The 26,993-nt window shown below is 38.3% G+C and overlaps 1 protein-coding gene across 3 annotated transcripts in view; it reads right to left on the reverse strand.

Moving 5' to 3' along the window:
• The window catches only part of SULF1 (sulfatase 1), a 125,686-nt gene that overhangs the window by 63,419 nt on the left and 35,274 nt on the right, over positions 1 to 26,993 (reverse strand). For 2 of the 3 annotated variants that reach the window (XM_042809090.1, XM_042809092.1), the window contains exons 5-6: positions 2,945 to 3,004; positions 2,443 to 2,677 (exon numbers count right to left, since the gene is read on the reverse strand). In XM_042809090.1, the coding sequence (XP_042665024.1) occupies positions 2,443 to 2,614 (172 nt within the window). In that variant the 5' untranslated portion in view covers positions 2,615 to 2,677; positions 2,945 to 3,004. Of the gene's footprint in view, positions 1 to 2,442; positions 2,678 to 2,944; positions 3,107 to 26,993 lie in introns of all 3 variants that reach the window. The other variant, XM_042809091.1, reaches the window with a different exon arrangement.

Below are 26,993 nucleotides of genomic sequence, written 5' to 3' on the forward strand. Positions count from 1 at the left end.
CTGTCTCCAGGGGTGCAGTGACTCCTGGCTCCTGTGGAACCCAGCACTTTGTCTTGAGCCGAACTGCAACGATGTGCCAGTCTTGAGCCAAATATGAGTTTGCCTCAGTGTCAGGCAGTTCCGCCTCTACTTCAGAATCTTGGTGGGGGCTATAAAGTACACACAAGCCCAGTTTGACCAATCAGCTCCCAGCCCTGGGACCAAAGTTCTTGCTGATTTTTCTCAAGAGCTGTGGATGGGCTGCTTCATATTGGTTAAGCCACCATCTTCAAGCTGATCAGTAATACCCTTCCTCTGTACCACATTCCTCCCAGTATGTACAAGAATTGACTGGAGTTGTGGAGAAATTTGGGGGTTTTATCCGATAAGTTGTATGAGACAGCAGCTCTGCTAAACTTCTTTGTATTCAGAATGCAGAACTCAGGGAGACAGTACAGATCAATATGACAGCCTGCTTTGAGCACTAACTAAATGCAAGTTCTCAGATTCCTGCAAATTTTACTTCGGATAATTCCCCTCTATATCATTTGCACTCAGGCAGCTGAATATTTTGGTTCAATGCCTACACATGCTCTGGAGACAAATCTTTCCTGATTGAAGTCTGTAGCACACCTTATATGCTTTTATGTTCAAGCATTCATTTAGAACAGCTTTTAGAAATGTTCATGCTGGGAATATAAGAGCAAATAATCCATATCAAGAGACTTTCAGTCTTGTGAGTTTTGGATAATCGTGCCCTAAGCTTTATTCTGCTTGTGGCATAAAGTGTTACTTCCCATTGACCTCTGGGAAACTCGGGATTTTTTCTCAGGAATCACAAAAGGGCAAGGGGATAATTCACACATGGAAAACAGTATGGCTTTGTTTTTCAAATAAGCAGAATGATTTATTAGTAGAAGTGCAAATAATGCAGTACAGTAAGTCTTGGGGCTGAATCCTGTTTCCTGTGAAATGATCTATGAAAAGGGGAAACCTGCATCTTTCATTCAATGCAGTGGGAATGCATGTATGTCCAGGCTATTGCTCAACTGCTTGTTAATAAGAGCCAGAGCCTCTGTGAGCATCCAATGCGGCTTTCAAAGAGAGGAGCTCCACAAAATGAACAAAGTGGCTTGCCACATCCTTCCTGCTCTTTCACCACTTGCACACCCTCTCACAAGACTGAAGACAGCTCATCGGTAACGCTGTTCAGAGATATGTGTCTGCTGACCTACCTTCCCCAGTGCCCTGGAGAACGCAGGCTCTTTCTGACCACAAAAAGGAAGACGTGACTTGACCCTTTTAGAGAAATTTTCAGGACGACTCTATCCAGAAGAAATGCATTCCTATTGTAATAGCTGTATTTTAGGCCAAAAATAGAGCCAGGAACAGCCATTCATTATGCAGCACAGCTAAACAGAGCAGACATTTGGAAGAGCGAGAAATGAAATAGATAAGATGTACTCAGATCTCAGGGCCTGCTTGTGGAGCTGTGGGGGATAGCTGCTGCGTCAAAGGATTAACCCTCAGTCACAAAATACAATTTCTTAATTGTATTCTCACAATCCAAAATGACTGCGTAAATTATTATTGTATAATGACAAATACAAAAATGCCAGTAAGTCATGAGTTTCTGGGGCTGCTTTTAGATCTAGTCCACCTTTTGTCTACAGGTTTCTGGCTGAATGTATGCGATCTTAGAAGAAATGAATTATTTTCTTACAAGTTTTATGAGAGAAGCAATTTGCTTTATCAACCTATACGGCATTTTGTTTACAAATTCACCTTACTTTTATTAAGAGCGTGCCTTTCATTAAAAAACCCTAAGAATGCAAGATTTCATTTCAAATTGATTTGCCATTTTTTCACCTTTTTGATCCTACCTTCCATCCCCAGAACTAAAATATTTGCTTGGGAGTAACCTAAAATGATCCTCTTTCTCTCCTTAATTTTTCACTTCAGGCAGTAAATGAAAAAATCAGTTATATGCATAACCATTATAATGTCTTTCTAACTTACTTAATGGAAAACATTCAAAGGTCTCCTGGAACATCGTTCAAGTGTTTTAACATTTTCCACCCTAAGAATAAATATGTAAAAAATCACTCCTGGCTGAAATACCCAGGTTGTACTCACATATTTAGTAAACTGGTGAAAGCAAAACTATCTTACTGTTACATATGGACCACAGTTTTAAAACACATCAATTTCAAATAATTCACATAAAAATTAATCTTATGTGTCCTTTTACAGCTGATTTTGACAAGCATATATTTCCTAAAGTCTGGAATTAAACCTTATAAATACTATTAAATAATATTTGTTAAATCATTTTCCAAATCCGTCCCACATTCTGATATTGTTTCAGAACCACTGCCTTCTCTGAGTTTAAAGTACTTGCCTGGCAGAAATTATTGAAAGACACGTGAGGAAATGAAGTAGCAAATAAGAATTTTTTCTCACCTAGCTCCACGTCTTGGTCATCCGTGAGCACAAGGATGATATTTGGTCTGATATTTTTTCGCTCCTGCTGCACACGGCCTCTGAACCTCAGGGACTTGAGAGTGGAAGAATGACTTGTCAGCAGTTCAGTACTGAGCACTGCCAAGAGGAGTGCAAACCAAGAGGTCTTCATAGTATTTCCAGTATTTCAATGAAAAAAACAATCCAGAAGTGTCTGAACTCTAGTTTTCAAGACCTGCAAGGAGGAAAAGAAATTCTGTTCAAGCAATAATTAAACTTCCAGTCACACAGTGAGAAGATGATACTCAGGGAAGTCAAACCTGACACATACTGTCTGACATGACTATAAGCCATATTGTTGAATAGGAGCTTTAATCTATCATTTTCTAAGAATAAACTTGTTCCTTCTGCAACTACACTTTCTCTTGGTATATTCCTCACAGTGCTCCTTCTCCTATACCCCATGCTTCTTTTTATGCAGCATGTTCTGTACAATCAGTACCTGGGCACAGTACAAAATTGCTAGGATGCAGACGTGTTCAGAACATCTGTAGGAGGAGCCCTGCAAGAAGGAGAAAGCAGAAGGTCTGTCAGTCAAAGACCTCAGCGCTGTGCTTGTGCTTCAAAGTCTCCAGAACTGTTCAGTACAGCTTCTTCCTCTGTCCTGAAATAGAAGAATAAAAAAAAAAAAATTGCATCCCCCTCAGCTCACCAGCTTAATTTAATACCATACACACCCATGCAGCGATTAGATGGCACTTTGGCTGCTAGAGATCAAGGAGATACACATCCTGTCATCAAACACAGGTGCTTTTGCAACCTTTATAGGCAGCCTGAGATTCTGCAAATAAGAGTTAATTCCAGCTTATGGCACCTGGCAAGCAGTAAAGCTATTTTAGCTTAACTCACCTGCACGAGCGGCTAAACCCTTACAAAGCAGAGAGGACAGCAAGGCTGTCATTTGCAATCTGCACTGGATCATGACATGAAAAGTCATCTTCCCTCTGACAAGAAAGCTCATATCAAGTGACAGTCCAGATGATCTTACCCAGCATTGTGAAGAAGCGTAACTGTCCCTCAATCAGTCAGCAGTGGACCCGCATGCCTCATCCATAATGCACGGTACCCCTGGCACAGCCTTGTCCTTGATACTTCATTTCCAGACTCAGCTGGGTGCTTTATTGGAGCCCCTTCTCCATGTCTGTCAGTCACACAGCCTTGCTTTTGTAAGACCCAATGCAAGCACACAGGCTTGCCTTCGCTGCAGCAGATTTAAACCTGCGTCTGAGAAATGACTGATTGGCCTGGGGAGGAATGGGCAGCCACTCATACTTGAACATCTTTTGCATTACTGAGTGAAGCACTGCAAAACCGTCCCGTTACACAATGAAAAGGAGGGAATTTCTGGGGCAAAAGGGAAGGGGGGGGAAGAAACAGTGGAGTCAAGCCTGCTCCCTCCAGAGTACTGACCACATAAATAATTTTGGGGCTATAAATGAAGCATGGTGACATCAGTCAGTGAGCCTCCCCCCCCCGCCCCAAGTCCAAGAAGTCTGTTTATGGGGAAGGCTGCATGGGAACTGGGGTGAATATGATATAATTAGACTGGAGCATCATTCAGAAGATCTGTGCTCTCAAGCTGAGTTGTGTATTTAGACAAAAAACATTAACAATAAACCCACAACTAAGTGCAAAGAGTGTAACAAAAGCAACACAGAAAAAAAAAAGAAAAAAAGAAAAGAAGTCCAATAACTCACCTAAAAATACGTTAATAGGAAGGTGCTCTAAATTTCAGGGAAGAAGCCATAGGAGAGGGAAGGAAAGGGATTTGGTACCGGACTGCTAGGAAAAGGATTGTGTTCTTGTTTTCACATACACCTTTTATTTTAAGCTTCACAAGCTAAACAGTTTCATGCTTCTCACTCTGGCAGGCTGTAATTACACCATAAGAGTGTGAATGTCTTTAAAAGGAAAATCCAAGTGTCTGTTGCAGAGAGATTCTGTCTTTCATTGTCTCTGCTCCATCAAACATTGCAGCTTCTGACGAGCACTGTAGCACTGCAAAGCCAATATCGGGGCTGGGCACTGAAAATTACATGCCATTTGGATGATTACACAACACTCAGGTAAGCAGACTGGAAGTCTGTCATTAGTCCAGACTGACTATTAAAAATACTTCAGTTTTCCTGTATTTTGTTCTAAGCTGAGCACAGAAGCCAACAAAAGCACTGAAGAACGAGATTACTGAAGAATTAAGCAATCTTCTGACAGACACCAGACACTACATGCTCTTGGTGCAAAGGAGAAATATGATTTCTCTACGTCTGATCTTTAAATAGCAAAACTTTGACTCACCTCACAAAGAGTGAAAGGATACGTGAAGTGAGACTCAATGTTTAGTTTCTTACATCAGTTGCACTGTACAGCAAACTTTTTCAGACAATGTTGACCCAGAAAGTGCAGTCATCCTGACTGCACTGAGCAAACATTGGCACCAACGTGTTTGAATAATCCCCCACAGTATGAAACTGCAAGTTCCTGACAATTACACCTTAGTGCTAATAAAATTCACACTAATGCAAATTAACATTGTGAAGCATTATTCATTTTACCCTCTTTGGGACGTGCTGGTTTTTATAAAAAATCATTTAGCTTTAGATTTTTTGAGCAAGCCAGGGCTACCTTAAACAATTCTTTTAGGGAAAAATGAGCATGAAGAGTTTCTTTTCCAACTATCTGATTTTTCTCCCCTTGATGGATAAAGGAAATGATAAAGACTGATCTGTATGTATTAAGTTAGTTAATCAAGTTTCATCGAATTGTCCTTGCATACAAGCACAGTAATACTACCTTTTGTAGCTCATAATTTCATTTCTACATAAGACAAATCTTTATTCGGAAACATTCTTTGAGAACCTGCCCTCTTACAGTCTGATTCCCAGTTCTAGAAGGAAATGAAGTAAAGAAAACTGTCAAAATACAGCCATGACAGGGAAGACAAGGCTGCAATGTTTGTGCTGGATACTGTCTGGTAGCCTACAAGTGCCCCCACAGACACTGTAATTAATCTTTGGAAACAGACAAAAATACAAGAAATTATAAGGACCTTTTCAAATTCGCACGCAGATGTAAACGTAACAAATATTGCGTAGTGTTCAGAAATCAAGACTGCAATAGGAAATGTTTTCCCCAAGCAGAATTTACAAATACTAATTGTAATTTCTATATATGTGCTATTTTATAGATATGCTACATTTTTCCAAAAGATTGTACCTTTGACAACTGAAACATTGTCAGCAAATAAACGAAACCCGAGCAGCAGGAAATCCAGAGAGACTATTCCTCCTCATCTGGATGTAATTTTTATTTTACAGTCACTCTTCCCCCGCCCCCCCAGAAGCACAAATTCATAATTTGCACTCACCTTTAATGGGATAAAATCTGAAAACATGGTTCTTTAGTTTGTTCTTTGTTACTAGTATTATAACGAGCAGTTCAAGGACTCGTTGGCATGGAGAATTAATTACCCGTGAAACTTGAATTACACTGGCATAGAAGGGCCACTTTTTGTCAGTAGAACAAAAACTAGGAGGACTTTATTTCAAGATCTCTTCAGTGACCAGGAGGAAAAGTGAAAAATAGAATAATAACTTTTGAAACTATCTGTAGATTTTATATTCATTTTAGTCAAGAAATGTTTAAGGTTTTTTTTTTTTAATTTAATTTGGAACATAACAAATGACAGTCTGTTTTGAAAAAAGATCATTTTCACTTTGAAAATCCACACTGTTTTGACATGTGCATTTTTTACTGTGCTCACCCAAAATACCACTTAGTGTTTGGCCAACAAAAATCTGTCCAAAGTCATGCATTTTGTTTATTAAACAAAGTATACTGAATATCCTTACGTGTATTTCTCCATTGTAAATTTCAAAGGTGTGTGGACTTCATTATGTTTCATACATTTCAAATGTGGCCTTCACATATCCTTGTATTGAGAATCTGCCTTACATGAACAGATTTCTTTCTTGTTTATCAATCTGAAGCCAAATGTGGGGATAATGAGTATGGCTTCTGGACGTATAGCTGTCCCCAAGAACATGAGATACATAGTGCTCCAGACCAGTAATGCACAACCAAGTGATAACAAAGGGTTGACGACTTTATCTTTCCTACATCACATTTCTGGTGTTTTCTTACAACTGTGAAGAGGATGGTACGTGATCCAAAGTCACAGTTAAAGCCTTACAAACAAAAATGGATCTACTCTGGACAAAGAAAGACATATTAATAATAAGACTAACATAGACAGTGGATTGTGGAGTTGAGAACAAGAAGCCAAATTTTAGTTCCCCTGATGTTAGAAATATATATGCCCAGAAAATTATCGATGTGAGGTATAACAGTGATCCCAAATGAAGGAACTCCTACTGTGATGGAAATTTCAAAGTTAAGTGCTTTGTTCTTCATTACCATCCAGTATCCTACTGATTATTACGCTGTACTTAAGTTTCCTGATTCCACAAATTGTCTTTGTTGTATATAACTAAGACGTATTCCACATGTAAATGTTTTGACACTTAGGAGATTTTTGAGATTTGCAGACAAGCGTTAGAAACTTGGATGAATGTTATCAAAAACACGGAAGAAAAAGCAGGATATCTTAACATTGCACGTGATATTGTCTTACGTCTTTTAAGCAAAAGACTATTTTGAATAATTTTTTTTTGTGTGTGTAAATAAATGGATAAAAAACTTCAAACACAAAATACTAAGCATCAATCATGACAAGTATATGATCATGCTTTCCTGATCCCAAGCAGAAGAGTACTATCATCAGATGTATTTTATGTATGATCAGTTGACTTGACAGTTTTATCTTTAATGAAGATTTTTGACAGGAATATGCCCCTAAAGTTCTGTTTCCTTAAAACCAGAATTTCAACAAGAAAAGTAGAAGAGCAAATCACAACAAAAAGAATCCTGAATATCCAGAAAAAGCAGAGAAAGTAAGGTTGCATGTAATGCGCTATAAGCTTGGTGACACCCTGCTGCTGCTGCCAGATGGAGGACCACAAAGATAATTGGAGGGCTGGAGCACATCTCCTGTGAAGAAAGGCTGAGGGAGTTGGGCTTCTTTAGCTTGGAGAAGAGAAGGCTCAGCGAGACTTCACCGTGACCTTCCAGTACTTGAGGGGAACTTAAAAGCAGGAGGGGGATCAAATTCTTATATAGTCTGATTGTGACAGGACAAGGGGGGGATGTCTTAAAACTACAGGAGGTGAAATTTAGGTTAGATGTTCAGAGAAAAACGTTTACTCAGAAGGTGGTGAGGTGCTGGCATAGCTGCCCAGAGAAGCTGTTGATGACCCACCTTTGGAGGTGAAGGCCAGGTTGGATGGGGCCCTGAGCAGCCTGATGCAGTGGTCAGCAGCCCTGCCCATGGCAGGGAGGATGGAGCTTAATGATCTTTGTTTAATGCTCCTTCCAACATAAGCCATTCTGTAATATATGATATTGATAGTGTTTAATAATTTCCAGTGTGACCTCGGTGTTTAGTCACATTGGTGGGCACATGGTCTGGTGCATTTGAAAAACTGGTAAGACTGCCCATAGGGTCAGACATCTTCATATGCATCATGTTAAATGGAGGTGGCTTCACCCACCAATGTCCACACAAAGGTCAGGATCAATGGTTTATTCCTGTCACTTTCAGTTCTTTGCTTGAAATTAAAATTTGTCCATCTAGAAATCCTGCTGCACTCAAGAACGTTTTGCCTATGTGGGAATTTCAAGGTGAAAGGGAGTGAAGAGGGTTTTCTCAGCCACATATATGTACAGCCTCTCAGGATCTTTGATATTTATGTCTAAGGGCAGATGGACTTTTCAAACTCTCACATAGTCTGAATCATAACAGGTGGGCACTTAGTTTACATCAAAATCCAACAAAATCAGGAGATTAGTAATTTCATTATGATTGTACAGATAGATTGAAATTACATAATACATTTTCAGGGAAGTGACACCAAAGCAATTCAGCAGTTCAGAAATCTCTTTTAAAATCATATGGCCTGGATGACTAGAGGGTTGTAATGCTCCACAACAACAATAAGGCTAACAACTCTCAATTACACCAACACAGTGAAGTCCTTAAGTGGAAAAAGCTGTTGACAGATGACTGTTTTCAGTTTAGTAACGTTAATGCTTTTCTCACATCTTACACTTCTATCTTCTATTTAAAAGGAAAACACTGCAATCTCAGGCTACCAGGCACAAAAGTGTAAATCTGCAGGCCAGTTTCCTGTGGGAATATCGAGCCTGCAGCCATGGGAAACACATTTATGTACAGCAGAAGTCAGGAAAAAAACCAGTATCTACCATCTCTTATTAAAGGTTAATCCTCTAATCTTAGTTGTAAAGTATAGGATTTACAGTGAACACAAAAAATGCAGCTCCTCTCTAGATATAATCATTATCTACTGGATTTCCAACACACTTTATTAATCAATCAGTTATCTGCTCAACTTCTAAATGTAATCTGTGTATTATAATGATGTATCTTTGGTGCCTCAGGCTAGATTAATTTAAAGTAACTATAATTTAAAGTAATTGCAGGCAGGGAGAATCATAACCTTATATTATTGTTAAGTTTTTGCATTGTAATTTCACAAACACAGACAGGAAAGTAAAAAGCCTGCAGTGACTTGAAAGTCTAATGCATACTTCCTAACCTACTTTTACAATTTCATACAGGTTGAGGGATATTCTTAGTAGGTAAAAGTTTGCAACACTTCATATGTCAAACAGCAAACTCCAATAACATTTTAAAAATACATAACGGTAGAAGAAATTAACTGTCTTTGAGAAAAGGAAAATAAGTCTTTTATTTTAATGCTGTTAATATGGTTAAAAAACACTAAAGCAAATAAAAATATTTTTATATTAACCTCAAATCTGTGAATGGGTTTTAAAAGAAAATTCTCACATACTTCTTGGCCAAAATAGAATGTCTCCTGTTAATTTACAAGCTTCTAATAATAAACAGTTTCTCAAATCTATTTCTCACCATCTGATTTACTTTGTTTTAGAATTTCATATTTCAACACAACCAAGAAGTGCACTTGTCATGCAAAAGAGGCTGGTATAATTGAGCCAGATGACGTGCCCCACAAGTAAAACCAGCCATTCATGAAAGCTGGTCACCAGAGGCCATTTCAAACAATGCACATTTCAAAGTAATCTAAAGTAATCCCTTTTCTCTACTGATTTGGTTTCCAGGCAGTCCTAAGCACATGTGTGCAGCAAACAGGAGGCTTATTAAAACCTGATGTTATACTGGAAGTTATAATGCCATTGCCTTGTGATTGAATTCCGTGCCTGAGAGTCTTCAAAGAGATGGAAAAAAAAAAAATCAATTAAATTTATATGCTTATTAAACATGAGTGTCATGATACGTGCAGTTTATTAGCACTTGCTAAATAATTAAGACCAAGAAAGATAATTAGATGTGCACTATGCTCCAAACAGGCTTCTGATATCAGGTTTTCTTAACCTTTAAAGAAAGTGGCTTTCCAGTTACCAGGTAGTATAATTGCTAAAAGACTCCAAGTATATTTCAACTATAAAGAGTAACCTTTGTGTGAAGGAATTTCAGGTAATTTTAAAATTCCTTTTAAAAACCACATCTCTTTGCTATATCCCCACTCAGCTCAACAGTGTGGGCCATTATGAAAACATGCTGTACAATAACATACTGACGATTCAGTGATCCAGTAAGTAGCCTTGCACTGGGAGATCATATCACAGAGGTGAACAACAGCAACACAGTTTGCACGTTTCTTTAAGTTCCCTTTTAAGTCCACAGGACTTAGAAAGCATGCAAGAGAACAGCTTTTCCTGCCTCATTTAGATAGACTAGTCCTGAAATTCAAAAAAGTTTCTCCTTAAGTATACTTACGTCTCCTCAAAAATCCGCAACCCTCTTTGAAATAGGGATTTTTTGCTTTGTTATTTGATAAACAGTTTGTTTTCCTAATGGACACGATTAACCTGAATATGTCATCTTTAGACAGAGTATCTATGGATCCACTTACACATGAGAAGACACAACATGGCAATTTCCTTGTCCTAACATACACAGTTTCACTACTGTATGGACAAGTTAAGGTAGTTGTGTACAGTAAGGACTGAAGCATGAAGAAATGGCAGTGCTAAGCTACATAAGCTGTGTATTTAAACAGATAGCAGCAGCTGAACTCTAAAGAGAGAATCTCAGATGTACCTTTACTGATAACACAGATGTATGAGCCTTTCACAGACACCATGGGGATTTAGGTAGCTGCCATCCACTGGATACTCAGGAAAATTTGGCTGTTCCTGTAGGTGCTTTTGAAAAACTTACTCTATTATACAGTACAGAAAGCAAACTTGTTCATGGCATCAGTACTTTGTGTACTTACAGTCACTACAAGAGTGCTATATGTACATATATACACTACAGATTACATATAGTATCTGCTGGGTTTCTCTTTCACTTCCAGCTCTGGTGACAAATTCTCATATACGCTAGTTTTTTGGATTAGTCCCACAGTATTCAAATTAAATTCAGTTTGAATATAAAGATTGACTCTATGGGTCAAGTCCTGATTACTCTCTTTTAAGGAAGACCTTCCTCATTAGGTTGCTTCTCTGTCAAGTGGATTTTCCAGTCCAGTCAAACGAAGTCATACCTTCACTGATTTACATGTAAAAATACCTTGGTAGACCAATAGATGTGTTTTTAAACAAGTTCCTCCTTAACAAACCTATGCAATAGAGAAACCAGTGCATCAATAGCGGTAAACGATTAAACCAAACAAAACAATGCTACAAAAACAGCTTCATATCCTCTTCTGTGAAGACTAGTCAGTGAGGAAGTTGCACTGACTTAAGGCTGCGAAGCACTCCACTCCTGCATCAGACTTATTCCCTGTTGTGATCAGGAGCCCCCAGTGTTCTCCAAGCTGTGCTCCTTGTGGTGTGCAAAGTATAGCACCAGCCCAAGAACATGGGGGTCTTTTGCCAGCTTATCCCAACAGGCCTTGCAATCCCTTTTGCCTGCTGTCACCTCACTGTTCCACTGTCCCCACTCGAGCACACACCTGGGTGTGCTTTTCAGGCACTCCCACAGAGGGACTTGTGGCTGACCCACTGCTAGGAAGACCAGAAGGTCATCTTCATGTAGTAGCTTCACCCCCATTTAGGAGCATTTCAGCAGCTATGTTCTACCAGGTGAAAAAAATCATCACAGGAATGACAGCAATGATGAGGGAGGAATACAAAGGGTAGATTTCATAGTCGAGATTTCCAAAGCAGCACCCAAGTTCCTAGATTCCGATACACATGTTCTGTTGTGCTAAATAAATATCTACTGGGTTGAATGGAACTGCTCACCTTCTTAAACCACCCTCTTGTGGATTCTTCAGTAAATCCCTGGCATGGGGATTCTTTAAGGTCTTCGCTGAATATTTCAAAATAAGCTAACCAGTACTGGTACTTGAGAAAAGACCAAACAGATGCATCTAGATACTAAGCTCCATCTGAAAATTAGTATTTCTATTAAAAAAAAAAAAAAAAAGCTTGAAATAAGAGCCACGCTTTCCTGTTCAGGGACAGAATATGCTATATACAGCTTATCTGCTGGTGGAATACCAATTCACTCAGCCTGCATTCTGGATATCTGTTCTCAAAGAGTTGTTTGAAAATAATCTTCAGCCTGAGATCTAAGAGACTCAAAAATGACTTGCTGAAATTATTCTGTGAATAACTTTATCTCAGAAAATATTTTGAAAAGGTAGCACATATAAATGTGCTTCATTTTCTAAGTGAAAATGCCTGCAGAAAGACTTCCTTCATCTTTCAAGTGCGCATACAGATACTTTCAAGATTCACAGTCCTAGATTCTGTAGATGAGAGCAGTTTTAAAGCATGGAAGCTGATGATAATACATTCAAGCACACATTTTTATTCCAGTGCTGCTCTTATTTTTTAGCAGTAAAGAGACATGATTTTATACAATCTTTATAGAAGATATACATCTTTCTTTATAGACAGTAAATTGCAAGCCTGCTCATGAGCCAAGATTCTACTAAGATGCCTGACACAGCACAGACGGAATTATTTTCTCCAGCAGCGATGGAGTGGGCAGACAACCTTACATTCCAGCACCTGACTGTGCATTATGTAGATCAAGGGAAGACCGGAATGGAAATTCATAATAGTTAGGTAGAAAGCTTCTGAATACTATGTAATGGATCAAGAATGGAAAGGACCAGGATATATCAGAATTACTCCCAGTGATGAAGAGGAGATAGAAATGCATGGACAGAACGACAGTACTTTCCTTCATTTTGTTTAGGAAGGAATTTGTGAAGCATCCCAGTTTACAGTAATTGTTGGGAACTATCAATGCTTGCTTCACTTTTTTTTTTTTTCTAAATGTAAATGAGATGTTCTTATATAAGAAGTATCTCATAACTGCATTTCTCTCTTACATCAATAACCTGATTCAGGAACGCTCAGACCAGCCTATAGATAATCCACTTCTTTGTCCTTAGTGGGCTCAGCTGTGAGGTCAGATGAGGCTGCTCACAGCTTTACTAACTCAAGTCACGAAAACCTCCAAGGACGGACACTGCCCAAATGCTCTGGAGCCCTGTTCTGCTGCTAGGCTGTCCTGAGGGTGATGTTTTTTCCCCTTATACCCAATCTGAACTTTTGTTTAACTTATGCCCATTGCCTCTTGCCCTCTTGGAATGTGTAACTGTCAAGGACTGGTCTCTGTCTTCTCAATTTGGGTATTCAAGGGCTGCTGTGAACCCCCCAGTGCTATTTCTGCTCTCTGATGAACAATTCTACTCCATAGCATCTTCATACAGGTCAAGTACTCCAATCTCCAGCCCTCTTGAGGGCCCTCTGGTGAACACAGATGACCACTGATTTCTTTCCTACACGGAGGGCCCAGAACTGGATACATCATAACAGACACCACCTAGAATCTAAATGAATCTGAAGATTTTCAAATAATATGATAGACTGAAATGATGACTTTTCTATTTCTAATTATTTCTCAACTTTTCAGGATCAGGAATGAAGAGTGCCATAGAAAATGCTGCTTTTGCTATAGTTACAGGCTTATCAAAATACAGAAGGTAGCAACAGACTAGTAGGCTGTTTTCTGAAAGACACAGGCAAGTCCCAGAATTCATCATTCACCGAATCGCACTCGTGTCTCTCATTACAAACAAGTCTAAGAGCCTTCCTACTGACTTCCCATTGCACTTACTTCATCACTGTATACTGCTTTTAAGAGATCTCCAACATTTTCTTTTGCATTGAAAAGTCTGAAGTGTTAAGGGTTAAATTTTGCTCCTCGGTTATGGGAATTAGCCAAAATTTCAGGCTTTGTATGAACTGGGGAGAAGTTTTACATTATTACTTAAATAGTCATTACTTCAACAGAACAATGAAAGCTGATTTTAGACATTTTTGTTTTGTTCAGTTAATAAAGCTGAGTGATTAATGAAGGTAACATTTGAAAAAGAAGTGCAACTTTGTATATCAGAAAAGAGAGAGTTGAAATCCCCTCTGCTCGAGGCCCCATGTAAATGTAAAGAGCACAGCTGGAATGAAACAAATGATCTGACTGGTTTCTGATGTGCTGGGTGGTGTAAATGGTTCACACTAACCACACTGCACACTCATAATATAGGAGCTAATTCATCTGCCATGAATACATTCCTGTGTATGTTGTCCTTTAAAATAAACAAGCAAAAATGAGTAATTTATCGGGAGATAAATGCTTGTTTTTCCAGTGGGATGCCTTCTATCCCATATGGCTGATTTTAAAGTCTAACTCTAGGTAGCCTAAATCATCTGTTACACTAGATGAAACCCTTACTGCTTTAAAATACGGATTTTCGAATTTTTAGCACTGTCAACAAGTTCCAATTGTTCTTGAAAATATCACTCAAGTTGGTTAGTAGTTTCTTAGAAGACTGTAAAATCCTAAGTACACTGTTGCAGATGGTGTAAAATGACAATTTTCTAAAGTCTCTATTTACAAAAGCACTGCTTTTGCAGGAAGTCTTTATCTTTAAAATTAAGAATGTTGTAACCACAATAAAGCAGTTTTACAGGAAAAGTCTTCTGGAAAAAGACTAATCATAACCAGCCCCGTATGTAGTAAGCTCTACAAATGCTTTTTGTTTCTTAATACTCTAAAATTTATGAAAAAAAACATTATTCTTGAAGACATCGTTACGATCTATTCACATCATAGTGATTAACGTATTTCTCAGAGTATTTTAATTTATAATAGCAATAAAGTTATTAATTTGCATTTGTTTCCACAGACTCTTCCACTTAGTAATGGTTACTTATGTAGGCATCTCTGATCATAAGCTCTTAATAACAAATCTACTTTGAGATGCAAGTTTCATGGACTAACAGACACTCCACTGAACTTCCCTCCAAAATCAGGGGTATTTTCCATGGCTTACAGTGAAGAACAAACAACATTTCCTGGGCAGAATATTCAGAAAACTGTACAGGGAAGGTGTGACATATTTCTCCCTGTTTTCCGCCCATTTTCTTTTGTAGTAGAAGAATTCTATTCTAAAAAGTTAACGTACAGAGAACTTCCACATTAAAAATGCTGTATTATTTGTACGCCCTGATACAGTATCTGGAAATTGTAACTTACTCCTAGGGAAAAGCATGAACACAATTTGAAAAAAACCCATAACACTTACTGTGGTGGTGTTAAACAGACAGCAATGCATCAAAATTCAAAGCTACAGAAGGGAGAATAACCTGAAAATGCAACACCAACTTCCTATCTCTGTTCTGTACTTTATGCAATCTTGTAACGTGCTTTAATAAAATTCCCAACTCACCTCAGCATTTCCTTTAAAACTCCAGTGCTTTCAAGCAGACAATATGACATAAATCCACTCCCAAGACCAGCAGGACGGGGATGACAGCACCCGTACAGTACGTAGCATAGTCTACCTCTCTGCTGACTTCTCATGTAACCCCACCTTCTTATTTTTCCACTTTACCGAAGGCTCATAGAATCTTATCTCTTCCCTGGCTGGTAAAGTACCTTTACATTACAGACATGGTAAAAGTTAGACAAAAATACACCAAACATTACAGGACATACTGAGAGAGAAAGGATGTGAAATGAAAAATGCATTATACCAACATATCATATGGCACCTGATTATGTTTCCATTATCTCCCACATTTACAACTCTGTTGACCTCTGGTCAGAGGCATTTATCTTAATACTGTGACTATTTGTAAGATCCCTCCACGTTTCTCTCCGTGATTTTCTCTCCTGCAACTAGGTCTTTAACTATTATATTGAGTTACATATTCATCTTTCCATGGGATAGAGCTGGGAAACAGATAAAGCAAAATGTTAGCACTGGCAATGTGTTTCCGATGGTCTCTAATGTAATTTTTATGTATCTGCAAATGAAATCCTCCCATGTTTCATGTAATACCTATAACCACATTTTTCAGGACGCAGCACAGGCCAATGGCTCCCTGTGGGCCATGGCTGGGGCCATGGTTGAGCATGGCTCAGCAAGGCCCATGGAAGTGCAGGGAGTGGGGAGTGGCGAGTTGAGGACTGGCCCTGCTTGCAGCCTCACCAGGGCAGGAACTGACAGCCTTGGCGGCTGAAATGGGGTCCTGGGCTGTTGGTAGGGTGGAAGAGCCCTAGGGATAGGCAGAACTGGGGGATCTTCATGGCTGTGACAATAGCAACACCATCAGTTGTAAATGAAATGATGCTCAGTACCTACGTGAAAAAGTACCTGTCTGAATGAGAATGAAACCCATCATTTAGAAATGCAGAAACACTACCTTAAGAGTTGCAGTGGACAAACACATTTAATCAGGAAAATGTTCCCGATAAATCAACAGAATTGGTTTTATATAGGGAAGGCAGTAAATGAAAAGAAAGAAATTACAATACAGTAGACTGGAGCACGTCACAAGTCATCACCTATAAGAAGTATGGTAAAAAAGGGAATCTTTACTATAAATTATGCTATCCTCTGTGATTTAATATTCAGTTCAGTGGTCTGTACAAAAATATATCGGTTGTAACAATCAAATGATACAGGTTTTAGCTTACAGGTGAGGACACAGCAGGAAGGCAATCTCAGGAAGCAAATAACCGTAACCAAATAGCAAAGAGCTTTTGCTAATGCGTTTTCTTTTTAGCGTGAAATTGCTTAAAACCAAGGCAACTGACTGACTAGTGTGAATCATATGCATCTCCTAGACAGTGTGATAAATGTCACAAGTTAGTATCTAATACCTGCCTAAGGCTTATTGCTGAAAAGCTGCTCCTTCTGCCATCTGTTTGGAAAATATCCTGTTGAATAAGACTTTCAGACAGATTTTGAATGTGTTATTTGCAAACTGTTTGTTGGATATAATACTTTCAGTATTTCTGCATGTTCTATAGAACATCTTTCATCTAAGTGAGAACAATTAACTAATTGAGTATCACTAGTGCAAGTAAGACTGAAAATGAAACGAAGAAAGATCATCTCAACTATTCTTTCTGCTCCTGCCTAGACATGAGGTTTAGATGTAAAACCTTAGCTTTTCAATCCAAAAATGAATTTCAGGACAATTTTATGATGTGGAAGGAAAACAAAAAATACTACAAGGGCTTGTTTTCATTGCACTGTGGAAAAAAAGAAAAACAAGAATCCATGAAAGCTGAACTGTCATCCTCTAGCCAGCTCTACATTTAATGAAAGACACAGCGCAGATCATAGATCTCCACAATATTGAATGACAACAGTTATAAGTACAAGGCCCCACTAAAAACCCTATTGTATTACAACAGCGGTTGTTATGCCAGAAGGACTTTCCAAAACTAACACCATTCTGCAGTTTATTATGAATTATGACATGTCAAGCTAGGCTGGACAACGAGCCTGGAACCTTAACGATCATCCAGGTAAACCTCTTTAAAGATTATTTCTTTATGGTTTCATTCATCAACTTCGTATCAGAGCTGTGGCTGCCATATACTTAATTAAACTCTTTACTTGCAGACCGATCACACCCTATTCAAAATTTATTAAGGCAAATGATATACCTACAGTGCCATACAGGGTCAACGTTCAAAGTAAAATTACAGTTTCACTGAAATCTTTCTGTACTGTAGGAGTATAAGACTGTATTTCTTCAATAATGTATACAGATACGTGTTAGGAGCTAAGTAAGGGAACTGGCAAAGATCTACTAATCTGTTTTATGTTTTTGTTGTTATTGTCATTGTTGATTTTGCCAGAGACATAAATGCTATCATTTAAAAGATTTAGCAGTAATCTTGATATTTCAGTCCACTACTGGCACATACTAGACAAAGATAAGACATTCTCCACCCTCCATCATTACTCAAGTACCCTTCCAGTTCCCTAGAAGGAGAAAGGGAGCTTACAGTGGCTGTCAGCATAGAGGCAAGTTTACTCAGCAGGAAGGAAAGCATAATAAAGAAGGAAGGATCCTGGAATTACTAATCTAGTGAGAAAAGATCGTCGCATCATTTTCTCAAGTCTATGGAAATTTCAATGAAAGGAAACTTTCATGATCTAGTAAGCAAGGTTTTCTCTCCTTCACAGCCTACAATCACCACTGTTATTTTGTGGTGGCAATGAAGAATCTCTCTACCACTACTGGAAATTGTTCTGTTTCTTGAAATGACCAATGCTTAAAACAATTATATTAATCTTACTCTCTGGCTTTCTCAGAAAGAGTGTTGACAGTTGAAGATGGGATATAGCTATTAAAAAGTTCACAGCCTCCTTTATTTACCAAAGTGTCCCAAACTTCGCAATTTTTCTCTGATGCACAGTGATTATGCATTTAGTTAATATTTCCTGCCTCTTCCTTTCCTCCAAGAAAATCACATACTGCAAACACATCAAAGCTGTTGGCTATACAGAATTAGTAAGTGATCACCCTGTGGAGGGTCTCTCAGTTTATGAATACTTCTAATAAGGCAATAAGTAGGAATATTCTCAATGTGTAATTGCTTACTCCTCCTCTCAGCAGGTTTTTCTTTACTTAATCATCAGCAAAATGTTCCATGTAAATCACAAAACAGACTAGTTGTTTGATCATCCTGTTTCTTTGTGTTGGCCCTTTGATATTTAACCTCTCATTTCAGGCAGCTTTACAAGGATGCTTTCCAGAGAAACAGTATGTCTCATTTGATGCTATATTAATCAATTGAAGAAAACATGTATGTTGCTAGGTTTGCAGTAAGTGTATGCATGTGAAAGCAGGCACAATCTTCATTCACAATGAATTCCTTTTGCAACAGACCAAGAGCTCTTCATCTTTATTGACCTAGGGAGCAGGTCAGATATGATGGCTGCTACAACAAAGACTTTGAATACAAAAATCTTTTTGCAGTCACACCAGCTAATCAGTTTGAAAAATCTCAATTTTATTTGGCTTTAAAATACTTCAAGATAACAGCACAATAAAAAATTAAAAAGAAAAAAAAAAAAAAAAAAAAAAGAGTCCTTTTGGTAAGCAATAGGCTATGTTGTCCCTGTTTTGCACTGCATTGTTCACAGTCCTGGACAGTTGTAGAAAGCTCAATGAACAGTTCCCCCTTCACCCAGCTTGGGAGCAAGCAAGGCAAATGCATGCTACTATGGCACATTCACCTGTTATTTTCTTCCAAGTAGTACTTCTATCAAGTAGGTGGCGAACTGTGTGCAAGAGGTTCCTTAATTACCTGGATTCATGTAAAGAGTAGAAACTTTCTTCAGGTGACAACACAAGGATAAAATTTTCGTAGCTTTCTACCTGTGTTATCTTATCCAGCCTAACACGAAGAATAAAACTTCTAAGGATACAGTAATGCAAAATTAGTAGTCTTACACATGTATATGCTTTATGTGGAAGGTAAATAGCTAATGTTTAAAATAACATTTTAAATAAAATTTTATGATAGTTTCAAAAGAAGAAAAACCTAACAAAATGAATACTCTTTTCATCAACAGAAAAAGCTGTTATCCACAACTGCTCAGGTATTAAGGTATATGTGGCAAAAAATTAGTGGGATCTTAGTTACTACCTTGTTCCATGGGATGAAAAGGAGCATTTAACTGCTTGGTTCTTGAATAAAAATCCAATGCTTTGTTAATATTTATCCCCTTTTCCTCTAACCATACTATACAAACTCTCTTTCGAACTTGCAGGAAAACCAGCAATTATCACATCAAAGGTCATCAGTCCACCAGGGAAACTTCAATCCTTAACTGGTGGAGAACTGCTACAGCTTTTGCAAACAGATCAGGCCAGCAAGCTGTTTTCCCTCCTCCCTTCCCTCCTGTGATTCTTGTTGGTTTTATTTAATCAGCTTAGAAGACCTCCTAGTTTTCCTGTGATGCCATACACTATCCTAGACATCAAAAAGATTTTTATACTGCTGTTATTTTTTATACAGGGGAAATAAAAGAATAACAGTGATTTAACTGTGCTGCATAATATATCCAGTCTAAAAAAAGCCTGAAGGATTAAATCTTTCCTTAAATTTCCTGAAAGCTCAATTCTGAAGTTACTGGCAAAGTTCTTACTTCAATAGCATCAGAAGAATTCAAGAAAAAAGGTGAGCAGTGCAGATGAAAATGAGAAATGTTAAACTTACTGAACATTAGAAATACTGAGAACCACTGTAAAATGAAGAGCTCTGCTCCTACCAAAAGCAGGAACATTAAATGAAAAAGGTATGAGTCGAGTCACAAGATAAATCAAGAAATAGGTTTCAAAATAATAATATTCTTAAATAATAATAAATGCTCTGTTCACGTTACTTATCTTTTGGAGTCATAACTTTTATGGTTGTATATCTTGAAAGTTTTTTTGGCAGTCAGTAGTCTTAAAGAAAGTTTCTTTTTCTTCCAAACGAGAGATAAGTTTTCCTAGAATCATATGATGCCAAAATAGAGATGTCTGATAAAGCAGAGAGAGCTGGCAATACGAAAATTGTGTTTTCTTCAGAGTTGAATTAGGAAGTGTTCTGATGACATAAAATGGGAAGGGCATCACATTCATCTGTGTTTCTAGCCTCACTGGAGAATAGATGACCAAACATCATTAATTCTGAGTGTATTACTTATTTTGGCTCTTGTACCTTTGCACAATGAATTGATTTAGGTATGTAGGAATCTTGATGCTAATCAAAACATGGCTTCAGTGCCGTGCAGCCTGCTAGTGCGGGCAGGTTACCTCCACTAAAACAAAGTATCATTCAGTGCTTAAAAAAAATCATTAAAATAAATTAACAAATTTGGCAGAAATGTCAGGGAATACTGCTCCATTTTGTCTGAAGTATCATTTCTTCCTGACTGCTATTTCTGGCTCTGATCCTTTGCACAACTCTCGTGGCCAAGTCCTATTTAATAAGAGTTTTTCCTGCTACATATATGAAGCCTTCACAGTATCATAAAAACAAACCCCAATATTTTTATCCAACTTAATGTTTTAATGCCATCAGTTGATTTTATTTAATCACTTAATCTATATTCCCTAGTGCCTCCTTTAAAAAGAGAGTAGGAGTAGGGAACAGGCCTATGTACCGAGTCAAGTCAGGCATAAGTTTCTGAAGCACAGTTTTCATTTTGATAGTGCTGCAAATTTCTAGTTCTACGTTTCTCTTTAATACAATAAGCTGTTCTCAGGTTTATTATGGTGGGGTCACATCTGGAAAGCCAGAGAACCATACAAAGCTGAAATTTTAGTCGTCCTCCCCAGCTCTCCTTACCAAGGGTTGAACAGATAAGACCTTCCTGAACAACAGACTCTTACCATGCACTGCACTGGGTGACCATTTTGGTGAAGATCCCTCTCTTGTACTCATTTTGACAGGGCAGAACAGGAGAAGAGGTAGACAGAAGAATTGTTTCTTCTCCCAGTAATAGAAAGATCTGCTGTTCTCCTGCTGTGTGCAGGCAAGATTGAGAACACTGCTATCACTGCTACATAACTCAATGGCCTTAAATTACTTGCACACCCTGGTAATGCAGGGCTCCTTACGTTATTAACTTCATGTAAATTCAGTAATGTTCTTTATTGTACTTTCATTTTTCAGCACCTATTCCTCACTGTTCAAGATTCAATGTGGATGGCCAGCAAAGCAAACTCAAGAATTAACTAAGAACAATTTTTTAAAAAGCAGACTTTGTTAAAAAGTGGCCTGAAATGTTAAACAGCTGGTTTGATCAAATAGATAATATGAGTGAACATTTGCGCTTGGGTTCAGAACATGAATATTCCCAGAACAGAATACAGAGTACTGAGGAATTTTGCCTAAGGCTATGGAATGAATGAACTGAATCATCCCCTGAAAAAGTTAAATTTATTCAACTTGGAACTAAGCATGTAAAATACAAGAACCAATCAGTATAGTATAGAAAATAAGTTGTCATCCAAGCCGTGAAATTTTATTATTTTTGTTTTATGATTAGTATATTTCCCTGCTCTTATTACACAGGTAGCTCTGAAAGTAAAGCCTCCTACTTCTTTCTGTGGAAACTACAACCAATCCTAAGAACACAATAACACTATTTGATAGAGCAAAGTCTCAGCTACAAAGTGCTATTTTTCAGTGTGCTGCCCAGGGAAGTGGTGGAGTCACTGTCCCTGGCAGTGTTCAAGAAATGTTTAGATGTTGTACAGAGGGACATGTTTTAGTGGGAAATATCGATGGTAGGTGGACAGTTGGACTGGATGATGTTAAGAGGATTTTTTCAACCTCTGTGATTCTATGATTCTATAGTCACCCCCATTAGTTATGCGTTTTTTACCAGCGATGAACAAGAGCCTGCATACCACACTTACAGTTTTATGATTTTTGGTTATCGGTATTCCACATCATAACATCATGTAGTGCACTGGGAGTTAAAGAGTTAATGCTCCAGTTCCAAGTACCTGTCTGGAAGAGAAAAACTACATACCCAAGAGGACTTTGCATTCAGAGAGGGGATATATGCTTTGCGGATCACTTGATCTTCACTTTCCCTTTTTCCATCTCTCTCTCATCCCTGCTCAACCTGACTGTACGTCTAACAATAGCATTATGGTGAGGCCTTTCCACTTTTCAGACACTTTCATTATATTTGATTTATCATCTTTAATTCTAATTGTATTGTATTATAGTGTGTTACCTTGCATTCCAATACTATATTTAGTAAATTAGTTTGTTTCTCCTCATATCGTTGCTGCTGCTTTTAATTATTTTGGGGTCCTGTTCCCCCTTCCCAGAGGCACGGATTTGCGAATCCTTCCACCCTTCTTGTCACAGAACTGAGTCAAACCAGCCCATAAACCATTGACACACACTTGCAACAATCTGCACCACAGTAGGTGACCCACTGTCACTGCTGTCACTGTTACCACCCATCGCCTCACTGTGCTCACATCCACTGTTTGGTCTCCATAAACGTACAGCAAGCACCAGTCAGTGTCTACAGGTGCCATTTTTTCCTACATGAAGGAATTAAACTCCATGCCCATATGCACTTCCATATCAGACATCATTTTGTCAGGATGCTCTTCTGCTGCTGTCCATCACATGGCAACAAAATATAATGTAATATTGCCAGGAAGGATCAACCTCTGCTGCCATTTTACCAACATCCACCTCTGACATCATAGACCAACACAGTAACATAAGAGGCATTACTTTCAGAGCAGCCCCAGTATTAGCTGCTTAATTCCTAATTACTGCTGTTTTCAGTCCTGTTAATTTTGGCATAATTCTGTTAGATTTCACAAGCAGAGCAGAAACCAACAATAGAAGTAGCTGAAGGAGTTTCAGACTGGTCCATTCCACTCAGGAAACCTGAAATGATCTCCTTAGGTAGGGAAGCTTCATAGGCAAAGGACAATGTCACAGGTCTGCCATGCAAAAACCAGGTACACTGAACTGCCCTGAAGTTTAATACTTCCAGGTGAAAATAACAGTGGATATTATTAAGGCATTTTTAAGGTTTCTGTTATAAACATAGCAACACCATTCTTCTTGGTTAAAAACCCACTATCAGGGCTAAAGTCTTCATCCCATCAACACTCAGGTTCAGCAGCATAGCATGCATGGTTATGTGCTGTTAGAAACACATAATGGATTTCCAAGATGCTACAGAACACCGCACTATAAAAAGGTCACTAGATAGCAGTGATGCTCAAACTAAAGTTGCTCTGGTTTGGATTCAGTCATAAGCACTGGTTTTCATCTACAAAGAAATGGTTCTGAGCATCGCATCCAACAGATCATCTCTTTCCCTGAACTATAATTCAAGGCGGGGACACCCTGAAGCCTGGCCCTTTAGTTTGAAACTGAATGTTAGCTGGAAAACAATAGATGAGTTTACCTACAGGAAGTTTCAGAGACAAATTAGGGAGAGATGAAAACTTATTAAAGAGAGATGATGGTATGTTTGAGGCACAGTGATTTTTTTTTTTTTTTTTTTTTTGCAGCATGGACTGCCTTCTTCCAATGGGCTGAGGAAATTCAGTCAAACAATACAGCATCTGAGAAGTTGGATTACACTGCAGGAAGGGCAGATGTTGCAAAGAATTTATTTTAAAAAGTATTAATTTTAATGAATTTACAGTATGCCTATAGGCTTGCACAATCAGAATATAAAAAAAGAAATATTCTCAATGCTTCATTTGAGGTACAATATTCTTACTTATCACCTTCAGGCACAGCATATGTTAAGACTGCTGCTTGTCTAGATACAAGGTCATGATTAACTGATGATTAATTAGTTTAACTTAACTGTCATCAAGTTTACTACTAAGTAATTTTTAAAATGAATTAGATTGTGTAAACAAACTTGGGCAATTATTGACATAGTTCAAATAATTCAACACTTCAAGCAGAAATGCTCAAAGAAATACAAGCAAATTGAAGTCTTACCAAGTGTCCCAATTTTCCCTGGGGTCACACGCAACAGATTTTTTTGGTTCCACAGAGCTTTCAGAATCTGTTCCACATGGCATGTCTTTTGTCCTTGTTTTGATAAGAAAAGATTAAGGGACTTGCCCAGGCAAATAACAAGACATGATTGGAACTACCTGTATTTATGGGAGTTCCCAATGCATTCAACAGACAACACAAACAGTAGTTTCCTTCTCACTTTAATCAGTATCTTAATTTTGTCACTGTTGACACTAAGTGTTCAGTCAGAATGTTGTCTACAGTTACAGTTCATGCTTTCTATATGAGATTGTTACCACCTGGGTCAACAGGGCTGTATACTGTCAAACGCATGCACAAATGACTTCCGCCCTAATCTACCTTTCAAATTGTGAAGCTTAATTCATATTTTTAGAGAGTTCTTGTTGATGAGTTGCTACAGAAATGAAAAATATTTGTTGTCCACTGGAGACTGTTGCTTCAGCACAAGTAAGATACTTCATTTGCTATGCTTTCTTTAATTATGTCTCAAAATGTACAATCAATGAATATCCAATCAGTGAAGATGGTATAGTACATCCAAGAGCTTGGCTTATACAGTTACTATACTAGAGCATACAGCAGGAAAGAAGGACACTCACCCCATCCTGGGCTCACATGGGAAATTCCAGGGGAGCAGATCCCTAGAAGAGATTCCTCCCTTCTGGTAGTCAGCTCTTAAATGGGTCTAGGAGAGGTGGAGCCAGGTTCCACCCCTTCTGGCAGCACAGATGAACTGCCTTCACCTGTGCTTCCATGGCTGACTCATTGCTCACCTCAGGTGATCAATCAGAGGTTCAGGTCGTGATTCAGCAGTCCCCACACACAGACTTGTCTGTTGATGTTAGTTTTCCCTTGTCTGACGACATGCTAGAGGCTTTTGGATTTAATTTATATATAAGCTAATATCACATTTTTGGGATATCCATTTCATCAAGTAAGATTTTTTAAAAGAAAATTATAATAAAAAATGAATATGCAGTCATAAAGAAATTGGTGGAATATCCCAAAAGTTTGTTGTCCAGAATTGTCTGCCTTTTGTGAAGGCAGAGTCATGGGCACATAAATATAACATCATTTGGAAATATCTCTATCAGGTATGGAAACAGAATGCTTCAACAGCTGCAGTTTTCACAGCCATTGTAAACTCTGACATTTTAATAAATCCAAAGCTAAGCTTTCAAGAAAGTACATGTATGTTAAAGGTTTAGAGAAAATGAAGGAATCAGTGCTGGAAGACTATTTCATGCTATAGGTGTACAAAGAGCTGCCCATGTCAATAAGGACAGCATCTATCTAGGGATCTTGGAAAATCCTGATGGGAAGAGATGGATACCCTTAAAGTAAATCTCTTATTGGAAATATATATATAAATCCTGATAAACTTAAGTAAGCACACAGCCTCAATCTGTGCCTATCCAGAGTGGATTTTGGAACATGTTGACTGTTCTGACTGAATACAGGTCTGTGCCACTCCTCCTAGCACCTCAGAAAGACTCAGCAGTCAAAACAAGAAAACTGAGCAGGCTATCTGAAAACTTGTGGCACTGTGCCTCCTCTAATAAACCACAAACTCCCCTCTAGAAAAAGTGATCACAGTGCAGAAGCAAAAGCTTCACTCTGTTTGTCACTTCCCAGCCATAGAGTTGCCACCATTGCCAGCACCACTTTGGCTTGGCAGAGCCAACGTGAGTTCAAATTAACAAATTCCAGCTGGATGCAGGCTGACACCATTGAGATCGTCTGTGTTTTCCAGGGAACTAAATTACCATGGAACTAGATACGATTCATATGGACTTATTAACTACAGCCCTGTGTAATGCAAAAGCAGCTGTACTGATTATGGAGTTGAGATGCTCCTAGAAGCAGTGTAGCCACATTCATGTGGCTGTGAGCATCAGCTAACATCTCTGGCATGAATAATCTGTAACACATGGATAATCAAGTGCTGACTTTATCCTGCTTCTATATGGTTGCACAACCAACATGCCTAGTGAGGCAGTGCTGTGATGGAAGAATTTGAGTTCTAAATCCAAAAGAAATTAAAACTCTATTTCTGTGCTGTCAGCAACTTGTTTTGCAAAGAATAAACAAGACAGGATCCTATTAAGAGAGTCAGATTCACCTGCACACAGGAGAAAGCACAAAAATCTACAAATCATTTTAGGTCTATTTTGATAATTTGTCAGTTATTCTTAGATCTTATCCTGATCCTCTCTAATGGCATGAATGCATCCCTGAGGACTCCACTCTGCTTAATGCTAAACAACTTCTGAAAGTGATGAGTGCTACTATTTTTGTGGTACTAATCACTATTGGAATTGTTTGGACTCACGGGACTGGCTCTCTAACTTCTGGTTTTAATAGTTTTATTGGAAACAAGTAAGTGTAACTGACATGTAACGCTTAATGGAAGTTACTGATACTGAATTGTTACTGAGCATCCTGAATATTCTAATTGTTAGAAAGATAGTTTAAAGTTACTTAGCTCATGAGAGCA

Source organism: Centrocercus urophasianus, unplaced genomic scaffold (assembly GCF_019232065.1).
Source record: "Centrocercus urophasianus isolate 14NV4802_14NV808 unplaced genomic scaffold, USGS_Curo_1.0 seq_11, whole genome shotgun sequence".
In the NCBI taxonomy this organism is placed as follows: domain Eukaryota; kingdom Metazoa; phylum Chordata; class Aves; order Galliformes; family Phasianidae; genus Centrocercus; species Centrocercus urophasianus.